Below are 27119 nucleotides of genomic sequence, written 5' to 3'. Positions count from 1 at the left end.
CCATCTAGTAATCTGTGGAGAAAGGTTTCACATACTTGCTTCTTTGTGCTCACGGCCTCCAGCCCCAGCCACCTGAGGGCCTTACGGTGAAAGTGCTGCTGGGAGAAAGGCGTGAGCACACCTTGCATTTCTGTGGCATTCGATGCTGCAGACTCACGACACGGCTCCCCAGAACATGGGGTCGTGCTGCTCTCTGCTGGCCATCAGCTCATGTGGGAGGGTGGAGGTGGGGCACAGGCCTGTGCACAGACCCCCTGCCCACAGCAGCCCCCAAACAGCAGCTGGCCTGGCTCTACAAAGAGCTGGTGCCTGCTCTGCCTTTTCTCTTTCTGGCTAGATTGAAAGATGTGGGATTTTTCACAAGGCAGGAGAAAACCCTAATCCACGGGTGGCCATGATAAAATCCTTGAAGACTATGAGCCAAAGTGAAATGGGAGCAATTTTCTAAATCTGGGTGAGAGAGAATTGTCGCATGAAGATAACCACGCCCATAGGACGAGATGCTGAGAAAGCCAGCCAGGCACGAGAAAACCAGGCCCCACAGAAAGAGCTGTTCTATTCAGTAAACAATCTGACCCACAGACAGACCATACCCTGTGTTAAGATGTTCCCTTTGTTAAGGTTTGCAGCTGGGAGGATCTTTCCATCGTGAGGATATGTCACTTACTCACGGAACCTGTTCAGGAACTCCAGAAGAGCTGATTTAAGCTGCCTTTTCACTTCACTCTGCACTTGAGAGACCCACTTCCAATCTGTCCTCAGACTCCAGAAGACCAGATGCTGTGACAAAAGTTTCAGTGAGATGAGTGTAGACGATGACCCCCCTAGTGCTCCTCAGGGGAGCACGGAAGTCGGTGGCCCTTTCTGGGGTTTGGATGTCTACTGCTTTCAAGTGTGTCACTATCATCCCCTCCCTGCCAGGATTCTGATGGGCAAGGCTTTGTTGGGGAAAGCACAGGGAATCTTGGGGAACACAAGGAAGTGCCCACGAGAAAGGGACAGACTGAGCACCGAGGCCCTACTGCATCTGGCAACCTGAATTGGGCAGCAGTTCCTGCAAATGAGAAGCCACCGCTTTCGTTAGGTAGGTCATCGTCCCATAAGCCCCACTTGGAGCACTGTCGTAAAAGAAGTGGCAGATGCCTGTGGCTTGGTCTTTCTCCAGCGTGTCCGTGGCTCCACTCGACACCTGCAGCAGGATAAAAAGGCAGAGGCGATGTGTGAGCAGAGCCGGCTCTCCCAGCCGGACGTGGGCAGTGCAGCACTGATTCTAGGATGAGAGGAGGGCTTCTCCTAGCTCGATTTTGATTTACACGGGGCCAGACATGTGTTGGCTCTAAAACCTATGCTGAAGGGGGCCTGTCCATCTCCAAAGGAGAAGATTTCCCAGTGGCCACAAACCATTTTCAAACCAAATGGTTGACATTTTTCACCATCTGTGAGGACATTTTCTTTGTTTGAGAACCACCTTTCCTACTGGACACAGGATCTCCAGCCTCAACAGAGGTGAATGGCAGCCAACGCAGCTACACTGCCTCTAGGCACACCCACCTGGTCTTGTAGGAACAGCTGGTTGGCCATGTGCACGATCTGGTCCACATGGATGATGCCCCCGATGCTGTTCATCTCTGTGTCCGAGAGCAGCGTCAGCACCATGATGGCCTCCACCAGCAGCTGCCGGTACTCGGGTTGTGGCACTCGGTTCAGCACTGACTCAACGTGGACAGCAAACTTGATCTCCTGCGGGGTCATCTGCCAAGGGACCAGGAAAGACAGGTCAGGAACAAGCTGAGGACAGACAACCCTGTCACCCATGCCACCCGCAGCACCCACTGACTCAGAGAAAACTTGGCTTCCTTGCTGGCCACTTGGCTCATCCTGCTCACAGGAATCCTCTGAAGCAGGAGGCCGAGAGCCAGCCAGCCAGCCCTGTCCTAGCATTAGTCACCCATCCCCATGGACTGTGACTTTCTAGTGACACGACCATGTCTTGTTTTTTCTTTCTTCACTATTCTTCGTGGCATATAGCATGGTGCCTTTGGTGGGGTAAAAATTTAAAAATCATTTTTTTAAAGAATGAAGAGGGGGAAAGAAACCAGGGAAGATGACTGTTGTCAGAGGAGGCTGGTATGGGTCCAGGGAGCTCTTCCCTTACCAGAGTTTTCAGGAGCAATCTAGAGATCTGGAGAGTCCAGATATGCTGTTTCTGAGGGGAAGGAAGAAAGGTGATGCTAATACATGTGGGAAAAAACTGTTACACTTGAGGGTTAAGTGTTGAGAAAGATGTATGCGTGCTACGTTGCTTCAGTCATGTCTCTCTGCGACCCCATGGACTGTAGTCCCCCGGGCTCTTCTAGCCATGGGATTCTCCAGGCAGGAATACTGGAGTGGATTGCTATTCCCTCCTTCAGGGTATCTTCCTGACCCAGGGATTGAACCTGTGTCTCTCGCATTGCCAGGCAGGTTCTTTACCACTAGCACCACCTGGGAAGCCCTGAGATAGGGCCTGCAAATGGTCTGTATGTAATGAGCTTGAAATACAGGTGAGTGGAAAGAGTCCAAGAAATCTAGCACTCAGTGAAAACTCACGGCATGTGGGTTTTTCCTGTCATACCTCTTGCGTGGTCGAGGATGGGAGCACATAACCGTCGATGGACAGACCATGGCACTGGAGGCAGAACACACATTGCACATGTCAGAACCTGATTAAAAAGTGTGCACACACACTCACGTTGCGCTGCCCTGGAAGCCAGTGCGAGGACTGGAACACGCCAGACTGTGAGTTATTTTTAGAGAGCTTGTTCTCACTGCCCACAGGCTGTGTTTTCGATGGAACAGTTCTAAGGAGCCGGCAGGCGTCGTTCAGATCTCACACGAACAACGCCCCAGGGACCTGCTGGGTTGTCCTCTGTGGGAGCTCTGAGTTTCACTCAGCAGCCCAGTCCTGGCGGCTGAGAGGCCCCCTTTGGTGCCAGAGCAAGGGAGATGTGCATGGTTCCTGCTGGCAAAGTGATACTTCTATGCCTTCGCAGGCATCTATTTTTGAGGTTTCTATAATAAGCACCAATCACAAAAGACTAGAGCACATGCACAGACACGCACACGCACACCCGTGTGTATAAATAACAAGCGCTGGCTCTGTACAAAGTGCCGCTTTTTCATAATAAAAGCATCTTGGTATCAAGCCAGCGGGAGCCCGGATGGAAGCATGCGAGGCCCCAGGAAGAGTGGGAAGGTCTTCTAGGAACCATTGAAGGCCTCTGCTCCCATGTGGGGACCAGAGTCAGCTAAGAGGACAGGGAGCCCTCGGGCCTCCTGTGCCCAAGCTTTGATGAAGACCTCACAGGGTGCAGAATGCAGGAGATTGGGGAGGGGGTGTTGTGCACCCTCTTTGGGGTGACTTTTCTCTCCTGGCCTCTCCTACTGTGAAATAAGCTAACAAAAATAACTGAGGAAAAAAAAATCAGTCCTGTGTGGTTCTTGGTTTGCACAGAAGCTTCTGATGGAGGCCGACAGTCCCTCTGGCAGGACACTGGCACGCTCTGGGGTGGAGGAGGGAGAAAGTAGCTGCAGGGACCAAGGTGCGTGGCTATTCCAGGTCCGCTGGGTTACAGCATTTTACCCTGAGCCTTCCTGGCCTTCTCTGCCTCTTGCCTACCTTCAGACTTTGCTATGTTCAGAAAATAGGTCAGAGGTGGCTCTACACAACCTGGGCTGCCACTTTATCTAACTGGTTTGGTTTCTAGCCAGCATTTCTCAACCAGGGGTACTTGGCCCCCAAGGGGACACTTGTCAGCGCCTGGGGATGTTTGGGTGGTCACACTAGGTGGTGGGGGGTGATGCAGCTCAGTAGCCAGGCTCACCTTCTGAAGGATCTTCCACACCTTCTGGTAGAATCCCACGGGGACCCTGTTGATGGCACCGTCCAGCCTTCTCCTGCGCAGCCACTGGCCCTGCCGTTCCCCCCAGCCCATGTGCTGCCCACCTGAGTCTGATGACGATGTGCCCGTGGGTGAGGACGGGGTGCTGGACCTCTGCAAGACAGAAGGGCGTGGCTTTCAGAAGCCTCAGGAGGGCTGCCTGGGGACTAGTCAGAAAGACCAGCTGGCTTCACTGGTTTGCTGACCCAGCTTCTTCCCTGCACTCCTCCAGCTGCCAAGGGGGTGCACTGGTAGAGGCCCCAAGCCCAGCAGAGAGGCCCAGCAGGTCAGGGCTCTGGAGGGCTGAGAACCCCAACTCCACACCAGTGGCTCTCACTCTGTGCTCTCGGCCTCCTGTAAGCAGTGGCGCACAGGTGGGCACCCTGAGTGCAGACGCAGGCAGCCCCACAGCCCAGGGAGAACAAGGCATGGGGACTGCGTCCTCCTGCGGAGCCTGGAGCCTGGTGGTCGCCACGCTGTGGGGCCGGGGCTGTGGGAATACAACACCCAGCAAGCCCTGGGAGGAAGGCCTCAGACCATGGTGTGTCCACCGTCCTCTTCAGCGGCTTTCCATTCTGCCTGTTCTCAGCATGGCGCTTCCTCCACATTCGGGGCGATGACTGCCTCCAAGCTGGGGTACCATCTCCTCCTCACCTCCTCCCAGAGACCGGATTTATTCTGGCCTCTGTGAGGGAAGCGCTGGGGCAGGGCCAGCAGTTCGGCTTCTGCCTCGGGAGCCACAGGCCCGCCCACGAATGCGGAGGCCACGGAAGAGGCTCCGGGGGCCTGAGGTTAGAACGAGGCTCCCTGGGTGCAGCCTCCCTGTGGCCAAGCGTGTGTCCACTGTGCCGGCGACCTCCCAGTTGAGGATGGAATAACCTTCATCCTTGTACATGATCTGAGTTCTGGACTACCTGGCAGTTTTCCTTTCTCAGTGTGCAACCTCAAATTTAAACCTCTGCAGGGCTGGAGGCTTCTTGGAGCACACGTTTTGACTTCATCGGATCTTATTTTGAAAAGGCTGTTAGGCTGGGTTATTCCACTGGGCTCATTACTGCCATTTAAATACGGCAACAATTAGAGACAAATAAAAGTAATTACAGCCATACTCAGTGACTCAGCTGGTTTTCTCCCTCTAGTTTTAGGAGGAAGATTCAGACTTGCCTGTGCAATTAGAATATTTCCTCCAGCTCATCTGGGGCCACAGCACGTACAAAGTGCCCATCGGCTCATGCGGGCAGTGATTCACCCCTGTGGCTCAATAGAAAGATGCATAACCACTGCCCCGAAGACTCCAGAAGCTCCTGGGGATCGGTGAGAAGAGTGTTGCTCACTCACGGCCCACCAAGGAGAGCATAAGCAGAGAACTCAAGATGGAAAAACAAAGCTCTCAGTTCCACAGCTCTGCTTGCTCTCTAGCCTCTCCTCTGTCGTGGTGACAGTCCCATGCTAACACTTAAACCTGTTCACAGCTTGTGGGGGGCAGGTCGGGGGAGCGAGAGAAGGGCAAGGAGAGGATGCGGACACCACAAATGAGGCGGTGGGGATGCATGGTTTACCGCAGACTTGGAGGAGCGCGTGCTGCTGGACGCGGCCTGGCTCACAGAAATGAGCTACAAAACAGAGAGAGTCCACTCAGTCACGTGCACTGACACCAGAGGATGCATGCAGAGAGGAGGAGCATAGAGCAGCCCCAAAAACCGCCGAGGAAGCAAGAGGCGGAGGATGCGGGCAGCGGAAGTTCTCAGACACCCCCGAGGCAGAGGCAGAGCTCCGCTTTCTCTGAGTGTGGAGCGTCCCCGTGTCTAGTCAGTGTGGAGGCAGCTTGTCAAGTTAGGATACAACTTATTTTCCAAAGTCACAGCCTCGAGATGCTAATCTTTTATGTTAATCTTGGAAAGAGAAAAATGTATTTCCTTGATGTAAGTAAGTGGCCAAATACAATACTTACACTGGCTAACTGAACCTAAACCCATGCAAGAGAAACGGTGATCATTCTGTCCCCATAATAAGCTACGACAGCATTAAACAGACTGAAGGAAGCCCTCAGATTCAGCTCCAGTCAACTACCATCAGGATGTGGGCAGCCAGAGGGACGGTGCCACCAAGTGGCTGGCACAGGAAGACATTTGAAAAGTCTGTTCCTTACTTGGAAAGAGCATAAATCCAATGAGAGGGCACATGGCTTTTTTCCCTGGGACTGAACAGGGAATCTGCACGTCAGTAGAGACTCTGTGCTCACAGACAGGACACTGTTAGGAACGGGTCTCCAGTATTTCTTCTATTGCTATCATCAGTGACCACAATCTACTTGTCCCTATTCAGTTCCATTTTTTGAACAGATACTCCTGCGGAGGCAGAACCCATCTCCATCCATCTGTTTCACAAAGTATCTTATGAAACCCAAGAGTTTGATAAATGGATTTTTTTCCTCAAGGCATGGGGCAAGGCCACTTCTCTTGCTTTCGAGTGTGCTCGGCCTGTCCCAAGGGCTGCCTGCCACAGCCTGTGGAGTCGCCTCCACCCAAGCCTGGGTGATGGGCAGAACTGTTCTCCATGGCTTGACACTCTGTACTTATAGCCTCACTTCCCACATTCAAGCCAGAAAGAACATAAAGCACAGTAAAGGAGGAAAGAAGACAGAGATGTTTCACCTGTTCATCAGCACTAAACCGCCTAGTCATCTGAAAGCAAAAATACATGAGAAAATAAAAACCAGTTTCAAATCAAGGCTGCCTTACTACTTGTATCACCCTCTAGAATATCCAAGGACGTGTTGGTCCACCTGCAGGGCGTGACCATTAGTGGCTCACAGGCTCAATCTACTGAGGCCACATTTGAAATGGAGAAAATCCCAGTGCATTTCTCACTGCAGGTCACAGTCAGCAGGAAACTATTTCCTACTGTAGATCACTCTCAAGTCCTAGCATAGTACCCAACCCATTAGGACTGAAAGGCTATTGACTTGCAGTCCTGTGGATCAGTCGAGAAGGAATTTATTATGAATTAAAGGTGAGCACCAAAAAAACACACCTATGGATGGTGGAAAATAAGGAGATCACAAGCATTCCAGTCTATTTCTACACTCCTTCATTTCACTGTTGCACTTGAAGGACACATTGGATGGAGAGAGGATTCAGAGACCTTTTGCAATGGTTGTGGTCCTCTCGAAAGACTGGTTCTTGGCAACAGGCAATCATGGGGCAGGGTATTTTCCGGAATGCTCACCTAACATGGTTAACGCTAAAGACAAGTGCTTGTGGGTGCACATGAGTGGCTCTAGGATATCTGAGCACAGGAGGGCTCCCTCATCCTTTCCCAAGAGGGCTGTGGTCTGCATGCCCAGGGCTTCTCATGCTCTCAGTTGAGCCCAGACAGAGAGCTCTTCTTACCTGTTTCATCTCACTCCTCAGCCTGTTGATGCCACTCCTCTCGGTTTTGGTGACTCCAGTGTGGCCCACCTCGTGGATGGAGACAGCGGGGCTGGGTGTGGAGGAATGAATGGGCCGCACTGCAAGGGAAACACACACGGGGTCTGTAGAAATTATATCGCGTCCGCCCTCAGAGGGACGCATGCATGTGCTCGTTTTTGTCTATCCCCCCCACTCAACTGTGCACTCCCGTTTCCAGGACCTGGAGCAGGGCCTGCGACACAACATGGGCTCAGTACGCATTTGAGTGAATGGGTGACATAGTGAACATGACTTAAGCAGCATGCAGGAAACACTGAGTGGCCAGAAGCCCCTTCAGTGATTTGAGTATGTTGTTTAACTTTTTACGTCTCCAGATGTACCCGTTCCTTGTAGAAACCTGAGCCCACCCAATAAAGGTCCAGCCATGGGGCAAGAGAGGGAAGACCTGGGAGAACAAGCCAACTAAAGGTGAAGACACAGCAGCAGCCATCCCAGAAGGGGCAGGGGGGCTCCACCCTGCTGCAGTGGGCTGTCTATGGCCTTGCCCCACTCCCTGGTGCTCCATGCTGTGCGCACAGTGATCATTCTAAAAGGCACATGGGGGACCATGTCACTGTCCACTCAGACTCCTTTCAGGCCCAGCCCAGTCTTCAGGATAAAGCCTCCCAAGGGCACATGAAGCCCTACCAACTGGAATCCACCCGCCCCTCACAGCCGTCCCCTCCGAGGCAGTCCCTCAGTGCTGGGTGCTGCACCGGTGGCTCCCTCCCGGCCCAGAGGAGTGGAGACAAACCAGGAGCCCAAGGACAGCGGAGAGGGAGGACCCACAAAGATTAGCCAGAGTGGGAGGAGGGACATGGGGAGAGTGGAAAACAGAAGCCAAAGGGGCCTGTTTGTACTGGGCATTAGCTGAAAACATTAATCTCAGACATCTCAGGGTTTAATAAAAATTGAGTTTTCTTATTTATAAAAATTGAACAGTTACAGGTAGGGCCGCTTAAAAAAACTGAACGATTATAAAGGACAATTAACAAATGTTATATGCAAAAAGACAGGACCTCTTCTGGCCTTACTTGCAATCTGACGTACGTATGGTTTCAAGTGACATTACTCTGTTCCTAGTTTCGTAAGCTTCTATAGCTTTATATCTAGTAGCAATTTTTCAGTAATTATCTGTGTCAGACCACGTATATTATTTTGATGAGCAGAACACATTAAATATTTATCTTATATATTTACATTTCAAGGATTGTGCATTTGAAAGGACTGAAAATTACTTTTGGAAAAGGATCCTGAGCGTTCCTCCTTCAGGAAAGGAGAAAAACCACCAAAACACATCTGATTGCATGATGCTGCCTTTGTTTGCCTGCTGGCACCCACTCTAAAGAAAAAGATCTGAAGTACCCAGTGTCCTTATTAAATAAAAAGGACAGCCCACACTGCATTTCTTTGGCTTGATGAAATAAATTCACCAATGTGTCTGCAAATCAGTTCACTTTATTATGAGGAGGATAAATGATAATTGCCTCAATTATAATTAGGGAGCATTTGAGACCAGAATTCCATCAGGACTTGGGCGATTGTATTTCCTAACACTGGAGACAGGGTTCCGGTACAGAGAAAAAGGGAGAGAGCAAGATGAAGATGAAGCAAAGTCAGCAAGGTGTTGTGAGGCTGCAGAGGGCTGTTCTCCAGGCCTACAAAGGGTAACGGGGGTCTGGTTGAGAACTCACTCACCCACACTAAAGGTGGAGCACTCAGGTGCTGCAAAGACAGCCCTCACGTGCGGAACCCCTGGTCACCTCACCCCTTTCTAAGCCCTGTGCCTAAGAGGCAGGCCAGGGTGCGGAGGGGTGTACCATGTCCACGTGCCCCCATGGCTCTCCCAGCAGCTTGCCAGAGGGTCCCAGACCCCTCCAAGTCACAACCTTAAACCTAGGACTCTTGTCAATGTCAGGGAAGTAGGAACCTTACACCCAAACTATGTCCCGAATCAGTGATTACTGATGTTGTTTGTATAGAAGTGGATACACCAGTCAAACCCTCACTGAAGCCATTCCTGACCCCCTCCCCACAGAGGAAAGAAAGCTGAAAGGCAGGGGTTAGCAAACTTCAGAGGCGACCCACTGTCTGTTTTGGCACAGCCTATGAGGTAAGAATGACTTTGTACATTGTTGGGGGAAGAAAACAAACGAATAGTATCTTTGTTGTTGTTTAGCTGCAAAGTTGTGTCCAACTCTTTGTGACCCCATGACTGTAGCCGGGCAGGCTCCTGTGTCTGTGGGATTTCCCAGGCAAGGATACTGGTGTGGGTTACCATTTCCTTCTCAGAATAGTATCTTAGGACACACGCAATGATACGAAGTTCAAGTTTTTCTGTCTAGGATTATTTTTTGGCACCCAGCTTCTCTTTGCTGACGTGTGGTCTGTGTCTGTGTTCATGTTGTGACAGCAAAGCTGAGGCCTGTGACCAAATGGAGCCTGACTGGTTCCCTCTGGCCTTTCACAGGCAGTGTTTGCTGACCTCTGGTCTAGAGGAGGACAGAGCTTAGAAGGGACTTGGTAAGAGAAAGTAGGGTATCACAAAAGGAAACTCAGGGGTGGAGGGAGAGGTGGGAAAGAGGCACTTAAGGAGTTGGGGGGGGTGTTGAAGTGGAGTTTATAATGACCTATGCCCAGCATTTGGTTGTGTTGGGATTTGAAAACATGGTCAGATAGGAAGAAAATAGTTGGGGAGTTGAGAGAGATGCTGTCGAATGGAGGCAGAAAAGCCCAGGCTGGCTGAGGAAGAAGATAACTACTCTGGCTGCAGGGCTGGTGGGCACTGCCTAAGTTCTCTGCTGTCAGGAAGTAAGGACTCAGAGTTTGTCCTGGAAGACAGGGAGGGCCCAATGTTAATAAAAATCCTCCTTAAAGGAGGCACAGGGATTGTGGCTACTGCTTTGTGACCAGAGGGGAGCCCAGGTATGAAGGTAGGTGCACTGCTTCCCCAGTGGATGCCTCTCCAGCAGCTGCTCATCCTGGGAGATCCTAGACCAAGTGCTGCTGCTTTATTTTTAGCGGTTGGTTCCCACAAATGGCGACAGAGCTACGCACACACGGCCAGGGGCGAGGGGCGCAGTCAGTGGGGCGGAGATGGCCACATGTGGGACCAGGGAGGAGAAGCAGCCTGAACAAACCAGCCCTGAGAAGAGGCGCGCAGCCTGGTGGGAAGGGAAGGCTGGAGCTTGGAGAAGGGACAGGATGCTGCTATGGAGAGCTGACAAGGGCTAGATGGGGAAAGGCCTCGGGTGACAGGACCACGGGGGAAAGCCAGGTCTCCAGTGCTGTGGGGCCTGGCCTGGAGGGAGGGAGGCAAGGTCAGCTCCTGATGAGTGAGAGAGGGGAGGAGAACCAGGTGAAGAGTGAGCACAGAAGGAGGCTGCACTGCGACAGGATGACAGGTAGGTACACTTTGGAATATGTTAAACCCACAACATTTTGGAAACAGCCTTCTCAAAAGCTGTCTGAAAACCGGCAGTCCAAGCAGGTCAGGAAGAAAGGAAAGCAAAACGATTCTGTTTCTGGTGGAATCACCTATGGCAACACGTGGGGCAGTGCACTGAGGCCTCTTCCTGCAGCCAGCACAGCTATGCATCTTAGAGATGAAAAACAAGACTAGAGGGAAATGAGCATTCGATCAGGTTCACTGGGCACTAAGCTGGTGCTCATGGTATTGTAAATGTAGTAAGGGTGCATCTAGTGCTTTTTAGTAATTTCACAGGATCATGAAACGATCCTGGTTCCTTTTGAGAAAGGGCTTCCTGTAGCAGCGGATGTTCTACAGTCCATCGATTATATAAAATAAAGGGAATTTAGTACAGAGTTCTAATGCAGTGGCCTGTGAGAGCATCCAGACACTCTGGTAAGTGTGGAACTGAGGTGCACGAGGCCCTGTTACCAGCTAGCTCTGTGACCTTGGACAAGGGAGAGCTGTCTCAGCCACATCCTTCCTAAGAGGGAACCGCAAAGTTCCAAGTCTTCCCTTGTTGCTGCTGTGGTCTACTGACTGCACCCAACGAGTTCAGTATTGGGAGAAATGTGTTCTCATTTCTCCCAGGGGTTGTACTGGTTGGTGATGATTTTTCTCCTCCTTGTTCTAGTTCATCTTCCTTATCTGTGGTGCGAGTGGCCTGGCTGCGTTAGGTTTCTCTGCAGTGGCCCCACACCAACAGGAGTAAAGGAGATCCCCATGGACATCAGGCAATATGGTAATTCTCATGCAGTTGTGAGATTCATTTGCATTTTCATAGGCAGGGATGTATTAGAGTTAGGTATAGGAGGAAGGAAGTGGGGGTGAGGATTACTGAGAAAGAAAAGGAAAGAAAGACTAACTTACTGCTTCTTTCAACACCAAATTCTTTGCCACTTAAGATGTGGTGCAGGAGATTTTTCATATCAAAAGGGCTGAGGTTCATCAAACTTTCAGAAGCTTCTTCTCCTGAAAACAAACATGTTAAGTTTTCCCAGATACAGGACTGGTGGCAGGAGAAGGGAGAGTTGGGTGGACTCAAGCAGTGCGAGCCGCCCTTGAGAATCCCACCTGAACAGTTCAGGCTCCGTGCCAGCTCCGTGGCCATCACCTGAATGATCAGTCCAATTCGGAGCCGGAGCATCTCCACGAACAGGCTGGGCTGTGCCCTGACGTACATCGCCAGGTACACCACGATCTCCTGACACAGACACAGGAGGAGATGGGGTTTCAGAGGCTGGGTGGTGGCGGACACGCCCCTGCTGCCCAGAGACGGCCCACTGACCTGTGTGAGCACGGCGATGCTGATGTCCTGCCCGCTGGCTTCGTAGATGAGCTTCGTGAGCTCCTCAGGGGGAAGAGGCCTAGGAAACAGCAGCAACACAGAAACACCATGCATGGCACTTACGAGCACCTCCAGCCCTCTGTGAAGAGCCCCGTTTTTCAGCTGGCAGGGCTCAAGGGACAGTGTCTCTTAAAAGACTTTTCCTGAACGGGAGATGGTGTTGAGGTGTCCTCCCCACCCCGAACCCAAGTTCCCCCGCAAGCTGAAGACTTACGCAGAGATGGTCTTCTCCCGGGGTTCTGGGGGCAGGCCCACTGTGAGCTGCTTCTGGTGTGACAGCAGGTCCGTGCACGCCTGCATGGTCAGGGAGAGGGCAAGGGGGAGAAAGATCAGCAAAGCTGGTGGGGAAGGGTCACTGGCAATAAATTTTACTTTATAAACTTGACCTATGCTATCATTTATTTGAAAATTCATATACAGATTGCAGGCTGAGCAACCCAGGCTGAGCTGGGTCCCTGTGGTCTTTGTGTCCCCAAAATGTGGCCCCAGGCCTGGCTCTGCAGGGCCTGTGAGTCTTGAGTCCTAAAACACCGATGTTAAGACTTAATGACCATATTATAGTTCTAAATTGCCAGTTTCCCCATTATTCACATATAATAAATACTATAATAATGACCTTGAGTGTCATAGAAAGCAGTTCTGGAATTTGCAGGACCTCAGGGTTAAAATATCCCTGATGACTGTACTACAGATGTGCAGAAATAACAGTGTTCTGGTTAGGAGGGTGCTGGACCACAGAGCATTTTCATTTTATTTCTTAGTAAATCCTTTTCTGCAGCTAAGAAACAACAAAACGAATCAGTCTGAATTTCAACTGCCCTGTCCACCTTCCAAGAGCTGTGGGAGATCAGGGGACAAATGCTCTCTCCATCTGTGTAATAAATACTGTGTTTCCTTTATAAATATGAGGTGCTTGCCTCCAGCTCTCCTAATAGGAAGAGAGCACGGGGCTACAAAGGATAGACAGCCAGCCCGCACATGCGCAGCAGCTCTGACCTCAGCCAGGACCTCCACTTTCTTCCGGAGGAGGCCGGAGATGTAGCGGATCAGGCCCCACTCCTGGTTCAAGCCAGCCTTCCCATAGAGCTCGCTGAGGAGGTTGTGAACAGTGACCCCGTGCTGTCCAGAGAGATTTGTGTCCCAGCTGGGACCCCTGTCAAGAGATGGGAGATTTGTGTCCCACCTGGGACCCCTGTCAAGAGATGGAAAACCCTCCAAGTATGGCCCAGAAGGCTGACAGGCCAGATTCTCTCGCAGTGGAGCTCACTTGGCAGGGAAGGGAATGCATCAGTGGGCATTGTGCCAAGTGCTTGGGCCCTCCCACGGCCTGTGAGCCTCACTTGGGGCCACGGGACCATACTGTCTTCTGTCCATTTGAAACAGAAGCCTGACATCAGGAAACGGTGAGATCCTGGCTTCAGCCAGCCTTCTCATTTCAGCAGGCACAGAAGCGGATGGAGCCTGGGTGCCTACAACCATGATGCAGCTGGCTGCCAGGCCAAGAAGCCAGGCCAAAGCACGGAGGAGACAGAAAGCCGGACCTCGCCAAGGCCCTGCACTTACTTTATTACATACAGAATGTACAGAATGTCTGCTTGGTCCTGTAGGTTCGAACAGTCTTTCAACTGCTCAACCAGCTTTTCACAGTCCACGTCGCCACGGTCATCTCTGGGAAACTGGAAGTCATCTTCAGGGGCCTGTCCATACAAAAGACGAAAAGCAGGGCATGGGGGCTGGGCATGCACTTCCAGAAGATGAGAAAGTGACACACCAACCTGGTCTTGGCACTCTGCTGCTGTGCCATGCTCCAGGTTTTCATGGGATCTTTTGTGATTTTTTTTTTCCTGACCAGTGAATCACTATGTCAGCCGTTGTCTGCAGGAGACTGAACGGGTTAAAATCTGTGTAAATTTTATTTATGTGAAGGTCAAAAATGGGCAAAACCAACCCAGGTGTTAGAAGGCATGCCAGCAGTTACCTGTGGAGGGAGAGGAGGCAACCAAGAGGGGCACCAAGGGCGCTTGTCCCTCACATGGGTCTCTTGGCTTGGTGATAATTCACTTAGCCCTATTCTTATATTTTATATACTTTTTATATGTTAAACTTCAATAGAATATTTTTTGAAGGCAAAAAACAAAATGTGAGTTTCAAACAACATAAAATTGTGGTTAAAATAGTCTCCAAAAGACGCCAAATCTTTCTGATAAAAGCAAAGGAGACTTGGAATAAAGTAACAAATTATGGGAACTAGTGGGGAATATTCTGAGAGTTTCTTCTCCAGAGGAATCTTTTTCTGGTTTCCTGCCCTGCTCTGAAAGCAACCCAGCCTTGGCTAGTGGTCCCAGAGAGGCCAGGGTTGGTAGCAAGTTGCTGCGTTTCCTTTCGGCGGCACAGATTCTGGTGAGTGGCAGAATGTCAGGAGCCTTCTTCACACCAACATATTAAGGTCTGGGTCAAGTTCAATGTGCATACAAACATAAACCACAATCCAGACACCAAAGTGGGTGCACATGAAAACCCAGCTTCTAATCCTACAAGTCCTGCATATCAAGAAATATGCTCTTTCTCTTCAGGCAAACCATTTACAAGAGCTCCTGGGATTACACCAGCACCAAAGAACATTATACTTCTTGAAAAAGTGATCCCAAATACTTTACCTTTTTTAGGAGTGGCTGAGGAGAATCAACGAGATTCAGCGATTTACGGTGGGCACTTAGAACTTTAGTTGGCAAAGCCATGGGAACAACTAGAGAAAAAAAGAATAAAGAGCTCTTCTAAGCAGAAGGAAGGATAAAATTTTTTTTTCAAGAGCTAAGGTGGCTACTCCTTATTCAATACAAACCAAATAAGGAATGATTACTTACTTAATTTCAAAAAGAATTTTTCATGTGGCTAGATCATGTGCTAAATGTGGAAACAAGCAATGAATAGGACAGAGATCTTGGCTTAAGGAATGTTATTTTCACTCTTCTCTCTTAGAATTCAGAGAAAACTACATAGCATGCAGGACTGGAAGGGGCCTTAGAAATGATCAACTCCAACTTCTTTTTCTTTCAGATGTGGAAACCAAAGCCCAGAGACAGTAGACCATTTGCCCAAGGTCCTGGCCACTGTTGTGTGTCCCTTTGCCACCGCAGGGTGTTGGTGCTTCTGGTTTATAACCACCTTTATTTACTTGGAGGGAAGCCCACACCACACAGCCTGTGGGATCTTGGTTCCCTGACCAGGGATAGCACTGAATCCTAACCACTAGACCACCAGGGAAACCCTCTTTTAACCACCTTTAGATGTTATCATTGAGGGGTTTCCCTGGTGGCTCAGACATTAAAGAATCTACCTACAATGCAATGGCTCAGACGGTAAAGAATCTGCCTGCACTGTAGGAGACCCTGTTTCAAGCCCTGGGTTGGGAAGATTCCCTGGAGGAAGAAATGGCAACCCACTCCACTATTCTTGCCTGGGAAATCCCATGGACAGAGGAGCCTGGCGGGCTACAGTACGTGAGATCGCAAAAGAGCCAGACACTACTTAGTGACTAAACAACAATGAGATGTTATTATCAATATTTAGTTATTAAGCTGTCTTTTTCTGCCAGGTTATATTGTATCATCTAGAGAAAATAAGTTTTCAAGGTAAAGATGTGGTGTATTTAAAAATCATCTATAAACCTCCAGGTTATACTAGTGAATTAAACATAAGTTTTAATTTTACTTTCTCTTAAACCCCCAATCTAGAGCCAGACATCCTGGAATGTGAAGTCAAGTGGGCCTTAGAAAGCATCACTATGAACAAAGCTAGTGGAAGTGATGGAATTCCAGTTGAGCTGTTTCAAATCCTGAAAGATGATGCTGTGAAAGTGCTGCCCTCAATATGCCAGCAAATTTGGAAAACTCAGCAGTGGCCACAGGACTGGAAAAGGTCAGTTCTCATTCCAATCCCATAGAAAGGCAATGCCAAAGAATGCTCAAACTACCGCACAATTGCACTCATCTCACATGCTAGTAAAGTAACGCTCAAAATTCTCCAAGCCAGGCTTCAGCAATATGTGAACTGCGAACTTCCTGATGTTCAAGCTGGTTTTAGAAAACGCAAAGGAACCAGAGATCAAATTGCCAACATCCACTGGATCATGGAAAAAGCAAGAGAGTTCCAGAAAAACATCTACTTCTGCTTTGTTGACTATGCCAAAGCCTTTGACTGTGTGGATCACAATAAACTGTGCAAAATTCTTCAAGAGATGGAATACCAGACCACCTGACCTGCCTCTTGAGAAACCTATATGCAGGTCAGGAAGCAACAGTTAGAACTGGACATGGAACAACAGACTGGTTCCAAACAGGAAAAGGAGTACGTCAAGGCTGTATATTGTCACCCTGCTTATTTAACTTCTATGCAGAGTACATCATGAGAAACGCTGGACTGGAAGAAACACAAGCTGGAATCAAGATTGCAGGGAGAAATATCAATAACCTCAGATATGCAGATGACACCACCCTTATGGCAGAAAGAGGAACTAAAAAGCCTCTTGATGAAAGTGAAAGAGGAGAGTGAAAAAGTTGCCCTAGAGCTCAACATTCAGAAAATGAAGATCATGGCATCTGGTCCCATCACTTCATGGGAAATAGATGGGGAAACAGTGGAAACAGTGTCAGACTGTATTTTTGGGGGCTCCAAAATCACTGCAGATGGTGACTGCAGCCATGAAATTAAAAGACGCTTACTCCTTGGAAGAAAAGTTATGACCAACCTAGACAGCATATTCAAAAGCAGAGACATTACTTTGCCGACTAAGGTCCATCTAGTTAAGGCTATGGTTTTTCCAGTAGTCATGTATGGATGTGAGAGTTGGACTGTGAAGAAGGCTGAGCGCCGAAGAATCGATGCTTTTGAACTGTGGTGTTGGAGAAGACTCTTGAGAGTCCCTTGGACTGCAAGGAGATCCAACCAGTCCATCCTAAAGGAGATCAGCCCTGGGATTTCTTTGGAAGGAATGATGCTAAAGCTGAAACTCCAATACTTTGGCCACCTCATGTGAAGAGTTGACTCATTGGAAAAGACTCTGATGCTGGGAGGGATTGGGGGCAGGAGGAGAAGGGGACAACAGAGGATGAGATGGCTGGATGGCATCACTGACTCGATGGACATGAGTCTGAGTGAACTCCGGGAATTGGTGATGGACAGGGAGGCCTGGCGTGCTGCGATTCATGGGGTCGCAAAGAGTCGGACACGACTGAGCAACTGAACTGAACTGAAACCCCCAATAACAGTACAAAAATAATTTTTAAAAAAAGGCAAATCCTAAAAAATAGGGAAGCTGAGCAGAAGACAATAATAGAGTTGGAAAGCCAATGGATAAAAGACAATTGGTTTAGTAGACCCAAGGCAACCAAACCCCAAGACTACACTGGGGAAAACAAGCACCAGTCAAATTTCTACCAGAGAATCCTCAGAAGTTTAAGGAGCTTGCTGCACCATGGACCTCTAGCACCTGCGGGTCAAGGGAGGGTATCCAAAAGAAGGAAGACAGAGAAGAAGCTGTGTGAGAGGCAGTGAGCTCCCTAGAAACCTTCTGCAACTCCACATAACTTGATAACAGCCTTGCTCACCCTGATAGAAGATTAAAGGGTCTCTCTGAAGAGGGTATAAAGGGGGTGGTATTTGAGTCTCTGGAGGGGGTGCTGACCCACATGTCTGAGGCCATGGCTAAATGCCTTGGGGGAATAAGTGACTGTATAGGCAATCAGACCTTTATCAGTTAAGAAGGACATTGCGAAGGAGACTGTAGAACATCTCTGGGAAACCTGCCCTGCCTACACCCATAAACTCAACAGGCCCCACTCACAGGCTTGGAGGGCCTCATGCTGAGCAGATAACCAAGGGACACCCAGCACTGGAGGAAAGACTAATGTGAAAGAGAGAGACCAAAAGCAACAGGAAACATTGACTTGGGGAAAATGGGAGACCATTTAGGGAGAAGAAAACGTAAAAACAAAACCAAAAATCTCTGCCATTAACTTTACTAGAGTGATAAAAATTGTACTGCATGCATGAGACAAGAAGAGATACAATTCAGAGAACAAAGATTTAAACCATGACAGCAAAATAGGAAAAAGTCAATTGAGCAGGTGGAACAAAAGGTTCAAACAACTGCCCTCAGAACAGAGCAAAAGACAGAGAAATGAAAGACAGGACAGAAATGATAAAAGACTTCTCCAGGAGGTCAATATTAGAATCACAAAGTACCAGAGAGACAGGACAGAGAAAATGTAAGGAAAGAAATGAAATCAAGAAATTATCAGAACTGTACAGGACTGAAAAACTCACATTTCCAGACAGACAAGATCCACTGGGCAGCCAACATAGTGGATGAAAATACACCCAGAACAAGGCACACCATTGGAATTTCAGAACCTGAGAGTAAAGAAAAAACTAAAAACTTTGAAAGAGAGTAACAGTTTACATTTAAAGAATCAAAAATCAGAATGGGTTCAGATTTATCAACAGCAACACTGACAGTGAAGGACAGTGAAGGGAGGCTTTCAGAATTATCAAGGAGAATTTATTTCAATCTAGAATTCTATACTCAGCCACTCTCTCATATGGAGAGGGAAAATCTGTAGCTAGGAGAACACACTTGTCATAGCAAACACCCTCTTCCAACAACACAAGAGGTAACTCTACACATGACATCACCAGATGGTTTATAGCAAAATCAGATTGATTATATTCTTTGCAGCAAAGATGGAGAAGTTCTATAGTCAGTAAAAACAAGACCAAGAGCTGACTGTGGATCAGATCATGAGCTCCTTATTGCAAAACTCAGACTTAAAGTGAATAAAGTAGGGAAAACCACTAGACCGTTCAGGTATAACCTAAATCAAATCCCTGAGGATTATACACAGGAAGTGACAAGGGATAGATCTGATAGAGTCACTGAAGAACTATCAACAGAGGTTCGTAACACTGTACATGAGGCAGCGATCAAAACCATACTCAAGAAAAAGAAATGCAACAAGGCAAAATGGTTGTCTGAGGAGGCCTTACAAACAGCTGAGAAAGAAGAGACATGAAAGGCAAAGGAGAAAAGGAAAGATATACCCATCTGAATGCAGAGTTCCAAAGAATAGCAATGAGAGATAAGAAAACCTTCTTAAGTGAAAGTGCAAAGAAATAGAGGTAAACAATAGAATGGGAAAGACTAGAGATCTCTTCAAGAAAATTAGAGATACCAAGGGAACATTTCATGCAAAGATGGGCACCATGAAGGACAGAAACACCAAGGACCTAACAGAAGCAGAAGAGATTAAGAAGAGGTGGCAAGAATGCACAGAAGAACTGTACAAAAAAGGTCTTAATAACTCACATAACCACGATGGGGTAGTCAGTCACCTAGAGCCAGACATCCTGCCTGGAATGTGAGGTCAAGCGGGCCTTAGGAAGCATTACTACGATCAAAGCTGGTAGAGGTGATGGAATTCCTGCTGAACTATTTCAAATCCTAAAAGATAATGTTGTAAAAGTGCTGCACTCAATATGCCAGCAAATTTGGAAATCTCAGCAGTGGCCACAGGACTGGAAAAGGTCAGTCTTCATCCTAATACCAAAGGGCAATGCCAAAGAATGTTCAAACAACTGAACAACTGTGCTCATCTGACATGCTAGCAAAATCCTTCAAGCTAGGCTTCAACAGTATTTGAACTGAGAACTTCCAGATGTACAAACTGGATTCAGAAAAGGCAGAGAAACCAGAAATCAAATTGCCAACATCTGTTGGATCATACAGAAAGCAAAGCAATTCCAGAAAAACATCTACTACTGCTTCATTGACTACACTAAAGCCTTTGACAATGTAGACCACAACAAACTGTGGAAAATTCTTCAAGAGATGGGAGTACCAGACCACCTTACCTGCCTCCTGAGAAACCTGTATGCAGGTCAGGAAGCAACAGTTAGAACTGGACATGGAACAATGGACTGGTTCAAAATCTATGCAGAGTACATCTGCAAAATGCTGGGCTGGATGAGGCTAAAGCTGGAGTCAAGATAGCCAGAAGTATCAGCAACCTCAGATATGCAGGTGATACCACTCCAACAGCACAGAGTAAAGAGGAACTAAAAAGCCTCTTGATGAGGGTGAAAGAGGAGAGTGAAAAAGCTGGCTTAAAAACTCAACATTCAGAAAACCAAGATCATGTCATCGGGTCCCATCACTTCATGGCAAATAGATGGGGGAAAATGGAAAAAGTGACAGACTTTATTTTCCTGGGCTCCAAAAATCACTGTGGACAGTGACTGGATTCATGAAATTAAAAGACGCTTGTTCCTTGGAAGAAAGCTATGACAAACCTAGACAGTATATTAGAAAGCAGAGATATCACTTTGCCGGCAAAGGTCCATATAGTCAAATCTATGGCTTTTCCAGCAGTCATGTACAGATGTGAGAGTTGGACCATAAAGAAGGCTGAGTGTCGAACTGTGGTGCTGGAGAAGATTCTTGAGAGATCCTTGGACAGCAAGGAGATCAAACCAGTCAATCCTAAAGGAAATCAGTCCTAAATATTCATTGGCAGGACTGATGCTAAAGCTGAAGCTCCAATACTTTGGCCATCTGCTGCAAAGTGTCGACTCATTGGAAAAGACCCTGATGCTAGGAAAGATTGAAGGCAGGAGGAGAAGGGGGCCAAAGAGAATGACATGTTGGATGGCATTACTGACTCATTGGACATGAGTTTGAGCAAACTCCAGGAGACAGTGAAGGACAGGAAAGCCTGGCATGCTGCTGTCCATGGGGTCTCAAAGAGTTGGACACAATTTAGTGAATGAACAACAGTTTTCAGACAAACTCCAGGAGACAGTGAAGGACAGGGAAGCCTGGCGTGCTGCCATCCATGGGGTTGCAAAGAGTTGGACACAACTCAGTGACTGAACAACAGTTTTCAGACTTCAAAGGTCTCAACAATTTTACCTGACATAAACTGTTTCCTAGGAACTACTGGATGTCCTCCACCAAATAAGACAGTAAGCTAACCAAGAGGAAAAGCTGAGACACAGAAAATAGGAGAGTCAAGAAGGAATTCTCCAGTATGATGGTGAAGGAAGATTTCAGGATAAAATCTACATCCTGGGGACTTCCCTGGAGGTCCAGTGGTTAAGACTCCACATTCCCGTTGGAGGGGGCATGGGTTTGATCTCAGGCTGTGGAACTAAGATCCTACATGCCGCATGCAGCCAAGTGGAAATAAAAAATCTATATCCTGGACACAGAGGGCAGTCAGGCCAAAACAGTCAGTGAACTTCAGAAACATGCACGCTGAGGGCTACCATCACTGGGCCCTGTTCCAGTGAAACTATTCTAGGATGTATTCGACCAAAGGAATAAATCGAGAAGGGGGAATATGCCAGAATTAAGAAACCAGGAACCCAACTGAAGGGATAAGCAAAGGAGATTCCAAGGATTATAATAAAGAAGAGTCCCAGGATGCCAGGTATCCAAAAGGCCTAGAGAGCAATCAGTCAGGAGGAGACTTCTGGACTGTAAGTAGTGGGACCATGAGTTTCATACATATGCTTGACCTTGTGGAAGTTTCTATTGCATGGCCACTGGAGGGAAGTGAAGCTAATTACAAGGGCAACTGTTATTTTTAGAAAAAAATGAAAAGCAAAAATTATAATGTAGTATAATACTGAGTTGGGAATAATAATTACATACATACAAAGACAGAAATAGTGAATACTGATTTAACTAAACCTTAATACAACTGCATGGACAGGTTAGAGGAAGTGAAGTAGAGGAGTGGTGATTTAAGACAGGTGAATTCCTCACCTGCATAAGAGAAAGGTCACAGATACTGAATAAACTTGATGCATCAAAGACAGCAGCTCAGTTCAGTCGCTCAGTCATGTCCGACTCTTTGCGACCCCATGAACCAGAGCACGTCAGGCCTCCCTGTCCATCACCAACTCCCGGAGTCCACCCAAACTCATGTCCATTGAGTCAGTGATGCCATCCAACCATCTTATCCTCTGTTGTCCCCTTCTCCTGCCCTCAATCTTTCCCAGCATCAGGGTCTTTTCAAATGAGTTAGCTCTTTGCATCAGGTGGCCAAAGTATTGGAGTTTCAGCTTTAGCATCATTCCTTCCAATGAATACCCAGGACTAATCTCCTTTAGGATGGACTGGTTGGATCTCCTTGCAGTCCAAGGGACTCTCAAGAGTCTTCTCCAACACCACAGTTCAAAAGCATCAATTCTTCGGCACTCAGCTTTCTTTATGGCCCAACTATCACATCTATACATGACTACTGGAAAAACCATAGCCTTGACTGGAAGGACGTTTGTGGGCAAAGTAATGTCTTTGCTTTTTAATATGCTACTAGGTTGGTCATAACTTTTCTTCCAAGGAGTAAGTGTCTTTTAATTTCATGGCTGCAATCACCATCTGCAGGGATTTTGGAGCCCCCAAAAATAAAGTCTGACGCTGTTTCCCCATCTATATGCCATGAAGTGACGGGACCAGATGCCATGATCTTGTTTTCTGAATGTTAAGATCTAAGCCAACTTTTTCACTCTCCTCTTTCACTTTCATCAAGGGGCTTTTTAGATCCTCTTCACTTTCTGCCATAAGGGTAGTGTCTCTGCATATCTCCCAGCAATCTTGACTCCAGCTTGTGTTTCTTCCAGTCCAGCGTTTCTCATGATGTACTCTGCATATAAGTTAAACAAGCAGGGTGACGATATACAGCCTTGACATACTCCTTTTCCTATTTGGAACCAGTCTGTTGTTCCATGTCCAGTTCTAACTGTTGCTTCCTGACCTGCATATAGGTTTCTCAAGAGGCAGGTCAGGTGGTCTGGTATTCCCATCTCTCTCAGAATTTTCCACAGTTTATTGTGATCCACACAGTCAAAGGCTTTGGTACAGTCAATAAAGCAGAAATAGATGTTTTTCTGGAACTCTCTTGCTTTTTCCATGATCCAACAGATGTTGGCAATTTGATCTCTGGTTCCTCTGCCTTTTCTAAAACCAGCTTGAACATCTGGAAGTTCACGGTTCACGTACTGTTGAAGCCTGGCTTGGAGAATTTTGAGCATTACTTTATTAGCATGTGAGATGAGTGCAATTGTGCGATAGTTTGAGCATTCTTTGGCATTGCCTTTCTTTGGGATTGGAATGAAAACTGACCTTTTCCAGTCCTGTGGCCACTGCTGAGTTTTCCACATTTGCTGGCATACTGAGTGCAGCACTTTCACAGCATCATCTTTTAGGATTTGAAATAGCTCAACTGGAATTCCATCACCTCCACTAGCTTTGTTCGTAGCGATGCTTCCTAAGGCCCCCTTGACTTCACATTCCAGGATGTCTGGCTCTAGGTGAGTGATCACACCATCGTGATTATCTGGGTCATGAATATCTGTTTTGTACAGTTCTTCTATGTATTCTTGTCACCTCTTCTTAATCTCTTCTGCATCTGTTAGGTCCATACCATTTCTGTCCTTGATTGAGCCCATCTTTGCATGAAATGTTCCCTTGGTATCTCTGACTTTCTTGAAGAGATCTCTAGTCTTTTCCATTCTATTGTTTTCCTCCATTTCTTTGTATTGGTCTCTGAAGAAGGCTTTCTTATCTCTCCTTGCTATTCTTTGGAACTCTGCATTCAAATGGGTATATCTTCCCTTTTCTCCTTTGCTTTTTGCTTCTCTTCTTTTCTGAGCTATTTTTAAGGCCTCCTTAGCCAGCTGGTTTGCTTTTTTGCATTTCTTTTTCTTGGGGATGGTCTTGATCCCTGTCTCCTGTACAATGTCATGAACCTCCATCCATAGTTCATCAGGTACTCTATCAGATCTAGTCCCTTAAATCTATTTCTCATTTCTACTGTATAATCATAAGGGATTTGATTTAGGTCATTCAAAGATATGTAAATATGAAAAGAAACAACTAAGAGTTGAAAAGTGGTTGTCCCTAAGTAGAAGGACTGGGGGAAGTTAGGAGGGGAAAGGTAAGGCAGTAAACAGCTGCACTTTGTTGCCTTTAGGATCCTTTGACTTGTACATTATGCTCACACATTACTTTCATAAAAGAGGTTATTTTAGTAGGCAGAGAAGAGTTAATAACATACATGGAATTTCCAAACCCTTTGCTTTTGCCATCACGGAAAGTATATCCCGAGTGGAATGGATAGCACTGAAAACCTGGTTGTCTTCTGTCTTCTTACAGAGAGCTGGCAGATAGCACTTCGAGGATGTGCTCTGCAGAAGGTGGTTGATATACTGGTCAAGCTCATCCTGGCTTTCTGTAATTAACAGGTAAGAAAAAGAGCCAATGAAAACAAGCTGCAGAAACAACCTAAATGCATAAAAGTGATAATGTGTAGCTGCAAGTGCTGAACAGATTTAGCAGAAGACAACATTTTGATATAGATACTTGACTTCAACTCTGCCTCTAGAAAGGGAGAGATTTACCTAGATGATGCATGTGTTTATAAAGTTATTGTTTGGAAAAACTTCATTCTAAAAAAAGAAAAATACAGGTCAAGATGGTGTTTACATCACATCATCCCAGGATGAGCTGAATATGTAGACAATCTGAGGGCCAGCAGTCAACATCCAATCTTTTGGTTTTCATTTGTCCTGAATGAGCTACACATTATGGTATGCCCCACAGACCCAATCCCAAGTCCTATCTAGAAGTGAATAACAGGTCACTTCAACCCCAAACTTTGCTCAGTTTGAGAAATGTTATATACATAAGAGTTCATCACTTACATCCAATCGAGCCACGACCATTCTACCACTCCTTTGAAAATTCAGGAAATGTGTTTCTTTATATTTTGTGAAAAGTCTCCATTCCTAAAACTCTTTGTCCCTCTAGGTTTAAAAGAAAGCCTCACTTTCGCAGTTTAGGTTTTTAAAGTGGCAACCTGCTCCAGTATTCTTGCCTGGAGAACCCATGGACAGAGGAGCCTGGTGGGCTACAGTCCATGGGATTGCAAAGAGTCTGACATGACTGAGCAACTAACACTTTCTTTTATTCATTTTAATACATCAAAGTTTCTGAAGACTTTTTTGTTGTACTAATCATTTGTTACCAATCATTTTTCTGTGCTTGAGTTTTAGGGCAACTTTATCACAATGGCAAGGTTTAAATAAATTCAGGGACTGCCTACAAAGGCATTCCAAGCCATACCTTGATTATAGGTGTCTTCCAAATATCCTCCCAGGTCTGAATCACTATCAGGACTGAAGGTCCCTTCACTGGCATCATCAAACAACTTCTCATCACAGTCTGGATCCAGGAAGGTCAGATACGTGTAGAAAGAGGTGGTGAGAAATTCCGAAAGACTCCCTAATTTTACTCTGCCAAGGAGACACTTTGTTAGAGATATAGGTGGACGCAGACAAACTTCCATGATGAATCATCCAGAGACGATTTTCAATAACTAAGTGGCGTTTCTGCCAGAATCCATAAATATGTCACTTGCAGACTGCCCCATACAAGTAGTCCAGCCAAGAAACGAAAATGAAAATTCAATAGCAAGTATGAAGTGGAAGCACACAGCATATTAGAAGCCAAAATGAATCATACTGATTTCTTATTCCCAAACCCAACACAAATAGAAATCTATTTTACTGAACCAAAGTTTTACAAAACATATTGAGAGAACCACTTTTAAACGAGCCAACCCTTGAGGATTTTTTGCCCTGAAACAACTAGACCAGAACAAAATCACAAGAAATGATTCTCTGGGTGCACTAGTGCTAGCTTTTATGAGTCCCTGTCACACAAGGCCCAGGGAGGAGAGTGGGGGTAAATGTTGGGAGAGTCACTGCTCTGAGCAAAGTTCTCTCTAGAAGGAATGTAATGGGCGGGCCATCTCCAGAAGGGGACACTGGCCCAGAGTTGCCCTATCGTCAGCCTGGGAAAAGTTCCACAAAACCTCTGGGAGCAGGGTTTGGCAGTATGGGGTTCTTCTACAAAGGTAGCAGTCTCCAAGTTCTTGCTTCCCAAGCTTGGGATGTCTACCCTACAGAAAGAGAGCCAGCACTATGTGGCTCTCTAACATTATTCTTAAAATGTTAGATCTGGAGGCAGAAAACTATAAGCTGCCTCAGAGCTACCAGGGTCAGATTATGACTGGTTTAAATGGCTTAGTTGGAGAAGAGTAAACAGAAGCAGGCAATGCAAATGAATTCACAAGTGTGTGAGCCTCAAGAAGGCAAGAAGCACTGCCTGAGAGTGAGAAAAGCCTTCTAATCGAGTAAAGGTGAAAGTGAGTCTCTGAGTCCTGTCCAACTCTTTGGGACCCCATGGACTATACAGACCATGGAATTCTCTCGGCCAGAATATTGGAGTGGGTAGCCTTTCCCTATTCCAGGGAATCTTCCCAACTCAGGAAACAAACTCAGGTCTCCCGTATTGCAGGTGGATTCTTTACCAGCTGAGCCACAAGGGAAGCCCAAGAATAACGGAGTAGGTGGGTAGCCTATCCGTTCTCCAGTGGATCTTCCTGATCCAGGAATGGAAAATGGAACCGGGGTTTCCAGTGCAAAGACATAGAGGAAAACAATAGAATTGGAAAGACTAGAGATCTCTTCAAGAAAATCAGAGATACCAAGAGAATATTTCATGCAATGATAAGCACAATAAAGGGCAGAAACCGTAAGGACCTAACAGAAGCAGAAGAGATTAAGAAGAGGTGACAAGAATACATAGAACTGTACAAAAAAGGTCTTAATGACCTGTTTAACAATGATGGTGTGGTCACTCACCTAGGATCAGACATCCTGGAGTGTGAAGTCAAGTGGGCCTTAGGAAGCATCACTACAAAGCTAGTGGAGGTGATAGAACTCTAGCTGAGCTATTTCAAATCCTAAATGATGATGCTGTGAAAGTTCTGTACTCAATGTGCCAGCGAATTTGGAAAACTCAGCAG

General features: G+C 47.1%; 1 protein-coding gene across 1 annotated transcript in view; it reads right to left on the bottom strand.

Moving 5' to 3' along the window:
• Nucleotides 1–639: 639 nt before the first annotated feature.
• The window catches only part of PHKA2 (phosphorylase kinase regulatory subunit alpha 2), a 91755-nt gene continuing 65275 nt past the window's right edge, over nt 640–27119 (bottom strand). Inside the window, exons 18-33 of the mRNA XM_052663180.1 lie at nt 25373–25542; nt 24306–24479; nt 14847–14935; nt 13753–13886; nt 13186–13342; nt 12404–12483; nt 12130–12208; nt 11916–12045; nt 11712–11813; nt 7313–7431; nt 6575–6604; nt 5480–5533; nt 3864–4034; nt 2615–2668; nt 1552–1752; nt 640–1189 (exon numbers count right to left, since the gene is read on the bottom strand). Coding sequence (XP_052519140.1) covers nt 1019–1189; nt 1552–1752; nt 2615–2668; nt 3864–4034; nt 5480–5533; nt 6575–6604; nt 7313–7431; nt 11712–11813; nt 11916–12045; nt 12130–12208; nt 12404–12483; nt 13186–13342; nt 13753–13886; nt 14847–14935; nt 24306–24479; nt 25373–25542 — 1915 coding nt within the window. The 3' untranslated portion in view covers nt 640–1018. The remainder of the gene's footprint in view (nt 1190–1551; nt 1753–2614; nt 2669–3863; nt 4035–5479; nt 5534–6574; nt 6605–7312; nt 7432–11711; nt 11814–11915; nt 12046–12129; nt 12209–12403; nt 12484–13185; nt 13343–13752; nt 13887–14846; nt 14936–24305; nt 24480–25372; nt 25543–27119) is intronic.

This window comes from Budorcas taxicolor, chromosome X (genome assembly GCF_023091745.1).
Source record: "Budorcas taxicolor isolate Tak-1 chromosome X, Takin1.1, whole genome shotgun sequence".
Taxonomy (NCBI): Eukaryota; Metazoa; Chordata; class Mammalia; order Artiodactyla; family Bovidae; genus Budorcas; species Budorcas taxicolor.
The sequence above is the reverse complement of the archived record's forward strand: the minus strand, read 5'-3'. Positions and strand labels throughout refer to the sequence as shown.